The sequence below is a fragment of the Gavialis gangeticus genome, unplaced genomic scaffold, assembly GCF_001723915.1.
Source record: "Gavialis gangeticus isolate Ggan-Ray unplaced genomic scaffold, GavGan_comp1, whole genome shotgun sequence".
Classification (NCBI taxonomy): domain Eukaryota; kingdom Metazoa; phylum Chordata; order Crocodylia; family Gavialidae; genus Gavialis; species Gavialis gangeticus.
The window spans coordinates 48741315-48750366 of NW_017728997.1; the positions used below are offsets into that span (position 1 = coordinate 48741315).

Here is a 9052-nt window from a genome sequence, read left to right on the forward strand (position 1 = left end):
CCCGCCTGCCCCCCCCGCCTGTCACCTAAGCAGCGAGCGTGGCGGGTCAGAGGGTGCACCAGGGCTCTCAGTCGCCACTGAGTTAAATACTGGAAAAAACTGCCTAGAGAGATTGTACAATGTACTTAATTGGGGGTTTTTAAGAAGGGACTAAATAGACATCTATCAGGAATGGTTTAGTTACAGTAAACCCTGCCCCTCTGCAAGGGGACTGAATAAGATGGTTCCTTCTAGTGCTATGATTCTATGTAACAACCTTGAACCTAGACACCTTTAAAGGTCTAGTAAACTGAAATACAACTACAACACATTGGATCTTCTTATAAAGGGTTTATCTATATCACAGCAGGCAGGGCTCTTATCCCAGAATCATAGACAGTCAGGGTTGGAAGGGACCTCAAGAGCTCATCTAGTCCAACCTCCTGTACAAACAGGACCATCCCCAACTAGATAATCCCAGCCAAAGTTTTGTCTAGCTGAGTTTTGAAAACCTCCAAGGATGGAGTTTCCAATACCTCTCTAGGTAACCTGTTCCAGTGTTTTACTACCCTCCTAGTGAGAAAATTCTTCCTAATATCCAACCTAAACTTCCCTAGCTGCAACTTGAGAACAACTGCTCCTTGTTCTCCTCAGTCCTTTCATCCAACCCATTCATCCAGCCCATATTGCCTTAGTTTGCCTGTGAGAATGTTGTGGGAGAACATATCAAAAACCTTGCTAAAATCAAGGTGCACCACATCCACCGGTCTCCCCACATCCACAGAGCCAGCCACTTCATCACAGAATGCTATCAGAATGGTCAGGCATGACTTGTCCTTCGTGAATCCATGATGATTGTTCCTACTCACCACCTTCTCCTTCAAGTGCTTAGAAATGAATTCCTTGACGATCTGCTCCATGCTTTTTCCAGGGACTGAGGTGAGGCTGACTGGTCTGTCGTTCCCTGGATCCTCCTTTTTCCCTTTCTTAAAGATGGGCACTATGTATGCCCTTTTCCAATTGTCCATGACCTGTACTGATCACCAAGAGTTTTCAAAGATGATGGCCAAGGGCTCTGCAATCACATCAGCCAACTCCCTCAGCACCCTTGGGTGCATCCCCATCTGGCCCCATGGACCTGTGCACGTCCATCTTTTCTACGCAGTCCATAACCTGTTCTTTCACCATTGAGGGCTGCCCACCTCCGCTCCAAATTGTGCTGCCCAGTACAGTAGTCTGGGAGCTGTCCTTATCTGTGAAGATGGAGGCAAAACAGCCATTGAGAACTTGAGCCTTTTCTGCATCCTCTGTCACTAGGTTTCCTCCCCCATTCAGTAATGGACCCATGCTTTCCCTGAGCCTCCTCTTGCTACCAACATACTTGTAGAAATCCTTCTTGTTACCCTTCACTAGCTACAAGTCCAATTGCGCTTTGGCCTTCCTGACTGCATTCCTGCATGCCCGAGCAATGCTCTTATATTCTTCCCTAGTTATTTGTCCAAATTTCCACTTCTTATAAGCTTCATTTTTGTGATTTAATCTACTGAAGAGTTCCCTGCTAAGCCAAGCTGGTCTTCTGCTATACTTGCTAGTCTTTCTGCACATCAGGATGGTTTGTTCCTGCACTCTCAATAAGGCTTCTTTAAAGTACAGCCACCTCTCCCCCTCAGACTGGCTTCCCAGGGGATGCTGCCCATGAGTTTCCTGAGCGAGTCAAAGTCTGCTTTTCTGAAGTCTAGGGTCCTTAGTCTGCTGCTCTCCATCCTTCCTTTCCTCAGGATCCTGAACTCAATCATCTTGTGCTCACTGCTGCCCAAGTTACCGTCTATTAGTACATTCCCTACCTGTTTGTAAGCAGCAGGTCAAGAAGAGCATGGGTCGTAGTTGGCCACTCCAGCACTTGCACCAGGAAGTTGTCCCCAATACTCTCCAAAAACCTTCTGGATTGCCTGCGCACTGCTGTATTGCCCTCCCAGCAGATGTCAGGGCGATTGAAGTCCCCGGTGAGGACCATGGCCTGTGACTGGGAAACTTCCACTAGCTGTTTGAAGAAAGCCTCATCCACCACTTCCTCTGGGTCTGGTGGTCTATAGCATACACCCACCAGGACATCACCCTTGTTGGTCTCCCCTCTGACACTAATCCAGAGACTCTCAACAGGCCTGTCTCCAGTTTCATACTGGAGCTTTGAACAATCATATGGTTCTTTTACATAAAGTGCAACTCCTCCTCCTCTTCTCCCCTGCCTGTCCTTCCTGAACAGTTTGTACCCATCCTTGACAATGCTCCAGTCGTGCAAGCTCCCACCAAGTCTCTGTTATTCCAATCACATCATAGTTCTGTGACTGCGCAAGGACTTACAATTCTTCCTGCTTGTTTCCCAGGCTCCATGCATTCATGTACAGGCACCTGAGATAACAAGTCAATTGCTCTGATTTCTCAGGAAGTATGAAAGCACCTCCCCTGTTGCCCTCTCCTGCTTGCTCTTCCTCTAGGTCTCTTGCTTCCCCACTTACCTCAGTGCTTTAGTCTCCATCTACCAGTGAACCCAGTTTAAAGCCCCCCTCACTAGGTTAGTGAGCTTGTCTGTGAAGATGCTCTTTCCTCTCTTCATCAGGTGGATTGCATCTCTTCCCAGCAGTCCTCCTTCTTGGAACAACATCCCATGGTCGAAGAAGCCAAAGCTCTGCCGGTGACACCACCTGTGCAGCCAGGTGTTGATTTGCAGGATGCACCTGGCTCCTGCCTGGGCCCTTTCCCTTGACCAGAAGGATCAATGAGAACACAACCTGAGCCCCAGACCCGCTCACCCTTGTACCCAGAGCTGTGTAGTCACTTTGATACACGCAGGGTCTCCCATGGCAATATCACTGGTGCCACATGGATGAGCAGCAGGGGGTAGTAGTCAGAGGGCTGGATAAGCCTCATTAGTCCCTCTGTGACATCTCAGATCAAGGCTCCAGGCAAGCAGCAGGCCTCCCAAGACCACAGGTCAGGTCAGCAGATCGCACCCTCCATCCCCCGTAGAAGGGAGTCTCCAACCAATGACAGCAGGATTTTACTTCAGTTTCTTTTAAGATTATTTCCTTTGAAAAGATAGTTAAGGTGAATGACTAGATTCAGATGAGACCTTTCCATCTAAGACAGTGATTTTCTCTACCTTTTTAGACTGAAGGCACCTCCATCCATATTTTTGTGAACTGAACATCACCCCCTTTAAAAACTAATTTATTACAACATTTACTTGCTTGAAGAGGGGCCAGAAAGGAGGATGAGCCCCTGGTAGGAAAAAGTTCACACTACAGTGAGTTGCGAAGGAGGAGCAGCTGGAAAGAAAAAGCCAGCATTTATCCCCCAGCTGGAACCTACACTTATTTCATTTCTCCCCTCTTTCTGGATGACACCCCTCAAAGGATATGAAGGCACCCCATGATATGGCAGCACCCTGGCTGAAAAATCACTGCTCATAGTTATTCATAATTCTCCTATCACTGTGATATCAAAATGCTGAAAGTGTGTCTATGCATATTTGCACAATAACACTTAGTTGACTGACTTGTTTAGCAATTATACTTGGTAGAGCTCTGGTCTTTGTACTAGAATGCGGGAATGTAAAACCCCTTCTCAGAAATGTACAGTGCTACGTGAGCCAGCAACTGAGAAGAATTTTCATTCCTCGTGAAAAAGATAAACATTTAAAACTTAGAAGCAACAAGCACCATTTATGCCAGGGGTGTCAAAGATATTGCTGTAGGATAGACCCAGCCCACAGAGCCCCATTATCTGGCCCCTGGTGCTGCCTCTGGATCTACAGTTGACCTATATGGCGCCTGCTCTGGCCAGCACTGCACCTGTGCTGCCTGCAGAGCCCACCCCAGCCAGTGTAGAACAGTCACTGCACATAGCGCCCACCCCAGCTGGAGACTTACCCAAGTAGTTACCATTTCTGTGCTCAGAATAAATACATTAGTGAAGGTGTTCTAAACATAATCAACTGACTTCCAGCTGACTTCAACCCTTACATGTTTAAATCGATAAGGAAACATAATGTGAGCTCTTTCGCACTTAAATTAAGTTGCCTAATTTACCAGAGGGGTAAGCATGTAACATGTCTCATTTATTAAAAAAAAGGTTGTGGTACTGAAATGACAATTCAACCTCAACTGTGTGCAAATACCTTATAATACGTAATTAGCTAATACATTTTTCTGCACTTAGTAATCTTTTCTTGCCATATAAAACAACTGCTCGCCTCTCATTTACACATTACAGGAGAGATGTTGATTCAAAAGGAAGCATCTTGCAGATGATATGGGTACAGTCCTCTAAAGAAATTTAAGACCTTTATTAGGGTAGAGTGTATGTACATGTGTACATAACTTAAGGCAGCTGTAATGTGTCTAGTAAAACTGTATACATTTTATGCAATGATTCAAGAAAAGTTACTTTTACTAAAGCTGCTGACTATAAGCCTTGCGTGGTACTTCATTGCCTAAAACAGACTATCTGTTTAGACATACACCTGAAATGTTTCACTGAGGGGAGGGCTATGTCAGCATTACAATGTAGACTTCTTCTTGGTTTTTAATTGTATTTTACCAATATTACATTCTATTTTTAGTTTTGTTTTTTAATACATTATACATTTTTGTTAAAAATATTACAACAATGAAATTAATTTAATTTCACATTATCGCAAGAAAACAAAAATATGACTATGGAAATATGAACGCTATTGTTTTGATGGTTCCCAGTTTCCATGGATGAGTGAAGTCCTATTTGCAAAAAGTTATAGAACAGAGGTCACTTCCCATGTTGTGTCTTGCCATTTCATATGGCTAGATATTTCCTCTGAACTATGTCAAACAGAAAGCTTACACATCACAGCAACATTTAAAGTCAAACTAACTAAAGAGCAGGCATTGTGTAATGCTGACTTATGCACTGAAGAGATTCCAAGTAGCATCATTTTGTCTATTAGAACAGTACTGGAGACAGTCCTAAAATAAAAAAAACAAAAACCTATAGTACAAATATATTTCAGTCCCAAATAAGCAGCCACACATACCTCTGTATATGATGCAGTAAGTTTGGTCTCCTTAGGCACATCTACATGTGCAATTAATGTGAAACAATAAACTCTTGAGTTTACTGGTGTTTGAATGTGTGCCCAGGACCGCAGCATGTTGAGTCAGGTCAGAGCAGCCCCAGCAGTCATGGGCTCTGGGGGTCAGTTTGCCAGCCCAGCACAGGGCTGCTCTCCACAGCTCAACATGCTGCAGAGGGCTGCCTGGGGCAGCATCTACATGGGTGCTGCTGCAGAGTTTCATTCTGCAGAAGGATAGTACTTGCATTTACAAGTACTATCCTGCTGCAGAGTAAGTTAGTTTACTCCAACCTAATAGGGGCACACATGTAGATGCCGAGACATTTACTGCACAGCTAATTAGTCTAATGAGCAGTAAACATCTTGTGTAGAAGCGTCCCTTAGCAAGGAAAAACATACTGAAAATGAACCTAGCTCATGTGACATCTTGTTTACAACACCCCTAAGGATTGTGCCTTATGGATTAAAGGGCACAGCTGAACTGGAAAATACATCAACTTTTTTTTGTGCGTTTCAGCTTTCAACAGCAAGATCTTTAAAGCCAGTAGCCTACTAAAGGAAGAAGGAATAAAGAGCTGCATTTCTGTTCTCTTTCACTGAGCCAATCAGAATAGATTTTGGCTTAGTCTTGTTTGTTTACATTTCCGATAGGGTTTATCTAGTTTCTTCCAGCAATAATAAAGTGCATTAGCATTCACATCTTGACAGTCCTCCCCAAGAACTAGAGCTAAAGGTTAATTTTATGCAACTGCAATCCTCAAAATGCAGGAAGAAGCTTCTGAGTCTGAATAGTGATATTTATATGGGGGTGGAGGGGGAAACATGGGGGCCTGAATATAATACAGAAAAACACATTCTTCACTGGCCTAATCCTATACCAGGTTTTCTCCAAAGAGGATTCAAGGTCTCTATAATAGATTTTGCTTTGTACCAAATGAAATTGTATTTAACAAATTAAATACTTTGGTTGGTCATCTTTCTAATGAATAAATTTATTCTTTCTACCCAGGAGAAAAGAACTTTTATTTCTACCCAGGAGAACTTTTACCATCTTTTCTCTAATGCCTGATGAAAGGTGTTTGTGCCCAAAAGCCTGCAATTAAAGATTTTTTTTTGCAAAAATCTTGTTGGTCTAATAAAAGTTATCATCTCTACTATGAGTCCTAATTGCCTTTTCCTGTAGACCAATACGGCTACAACCTAGATACCCAATACATTTATTCTTTTCATATGTCTAGATGAACTGAAAACATTTTATTTAAACACAGAGTAAGACTCGGAAAGAAAAGGCAACCGATATGTATGAGAAAGTTAAAAATGCGTTAACATATTTGAAAACTGGATCGTCCTTTTACTTATCTACTGAGATTTCATTTTAAGATTGCACAGCTATAACTGATAAAGTTCACGAGTGGGGACAGAGCTCAGGGAAAGAAAAGAATAGTTAAATTTTTAAGAAAGCAGATACAACATGTCCCTGCTGACTCCAAATTATTTGAAGTAGAATTTGCTAACTGCTTCTGTAGCTTTCATAAGTGTCCTTCAAGCTGTTAAAATTCTCCTGTTGTCAGCAAGGTGGCAAGACAGATGGGCTCCCTGGCAAGTTAATGGGGCTGTAGTTAGAAGCTATGAGTTCAAATTGACACAGGAGGGGGGCCTTTATGTAGGAAAACATGTTAGTGCATTAAAGACTCTGCAAGGCTCACAGACCAGGTTTACAGAACTGTAAGAAGAAAATATGAAAAATAAGTTTTGGAATGGGGTTTGTTATTGCTATAACAAGCAAATAGCACATTAAGATATGTTCCACAAACACAACACTTAAAATGACTTTGTTGGCCTGTTTGCAAGACAGTTGTCTTAAATTGTCATATGTGTTGATACTTCTTACAATAGCAACAACAGTAATGTAAGAAAAAAAAATTTCAATGTAGTACTTGAAATGTTTCCACCTGGAACTGACTCAAGAAAACACAAGGTTTCTTTCCACCCAAAGAAATGTTAAAATAGAAATCTTGTACACATTATGAACCATTTAAAAACAGAGGCATTCCCCTTTTCCAGAAATTCGAGATTAATTCAGTGTAGGATTAAAAAATTAACCAAAAATAAAAGTATTTACATATTTCAGACTTAATAAATATTTTCTCCAGAATATTAAAAAGCTATGAACAAAAACATTTAAACAAATATGAGACTATTTTAGAGGGCTGGGGACCTCTTTCTGTTCATTTTATAAAAGTCCAGAAGGCAGACTCAAATCTTACATGGCATGTCAACTGAATTACTAAAACACATCCATGGAATTTCTAAATAAAATGCAATCATAATCTATATAAAGAATTATCTATAAAAGAGCAGGAGAGAGATAATGATATTTAGGGAAACTGAGAGAGACTTTTTATTCTGCTTTGCATTTCTCTTATGTATAGTGGTAACAATTCTAAAGTAATAATCTGAAATCAGTTCTTGTATACAAGCATCTGATGCACATAGAATAACCAATATCACTAAAATAACTGTGTTGTAATTGTTGGCTTCTTACTTGTGACCATCAGTCATGATTTTCTCACTAAACTGAAGCAGCAACCAGATATCAAATTACTACAGAAAGTGAATAAATTACATTAATAAATTAATGTAATTAAGTTACAGTTTTTGGTAATCAAAACTTTGTCATAGTCTTACTCACAGACAGACCCAACTGCACTCTAATGTTTCCATTCGGTCTCTTAGACAGATATTTTAAGATGCTATGAATAAATGGGCATGTCTATATGTGCACCGGACTGCGCAGTTGTTACTGCGCAGTCATTTCGTTTTTAGCAAGAACTAAATAACTGCACAGTAACCACCATTACTGCCAAGTCCCAGCGGCACATGAGTAATTTCTGATCCTATGTTGACATAGTGTCTCTTGCGTAGATGTGCCCAATGAGCGGCAATTTGGCTTTGCAGGATAGAGACAGGTCTAAAAGCCAGGTGCATACAAATACTAGCTGTAGCTCTTGCACTGATTCAGTGTATGCCCTTGATTAAGTGAACTATAATTCAATTTATGTATGCTTTGGTTTGTAGAACAGGGTTAACATTCCCTTCCTAGTCTAACATACAAATGTTATGCAGTTTTATCAATTTTTTCTTGCACATTTGAAGAAGTATAATACTACATTTCTGCTAAATTAAAAAAAAGATGATTTCCTTTCTAAGGATGAGCTCTTTGCCACAGCAAGAACTACAAGGCTACATATATCACTTTGTTCAAATTCCAGGAGAAATTTATATTTATCTACCATGTTCCTCCAATTGTTTCGACTCTTGCAAGAGATAATCACTTTCAAAATTATATGGAAACACTAAATTCTTAACAGCATTAACTGTGATATCAATGGTGCCCAGAGCAAATTAGGAGAACGTTCAGGTCAAGAAAGAAAATTGTTTGCTATCACTTGTTCAATAGTATGGAATAAAAACACTCTTGTTTTTCTTAGTGTACTTACTACATAAAGCTGTTTCCAGAGGACAGCCCATTCTTGGAGTGTTGCTGTGACTTCAGTCACAACAGAGTCTTCAAGAGGAACTACAGTTTCATACTGTCTGTAAAACAGAGAAAAACATTGTTGTGAATGTATCCAGAATGTGAGAAAAATAGAAATGCCCCAATTAAAATTAATGAAATCTAAAAACTAGAATCCAAGTAATAAGTATACAGAGACAAAAAGCAATGGTTACAATATGTTCCCCCAAAATTGGTCAGACTGCCTTCCTGGCAAATTCTAAACTAACCTTTAAAGTGCACAAGAAGGTTTTGATAATCAAATATAGTGATGCTGAGAAATTCTGATGCACATATCTTATTCTAAGACGGGTGGGCAATTATTTCAGACCCCTTAGTGAGTTCTGGAGACCTGTTGTGGGCCATATCCATCTCTCTCCTCTCTCCCTGCCCCTCCCTCCCCCAAACCC

General features: G+C 41.0%; 1 protein-coding gene across 1 annotated transcript in view; it reads right to left on the reverse strand.

Moving 5' to 3' along the window:
* The window catches only part of DOCK3 (dedicator of cytokinesis 3), a 791467-nt gene that overhangs the window by 574513 nt on the left and 207902 nt on the right, over window positions 1–9052 (reverse strand). The window contains exon 5 of the mRNA XM_019504626.1: window positions 8587–8683. Within this exon, the coding sequence (XP_019360171.1) occupies window positions 8587–8683 (97 nt within the window). The remainder of the gene's footprint in view (window positions 1–8586; window positions 8684–9052) is intronic.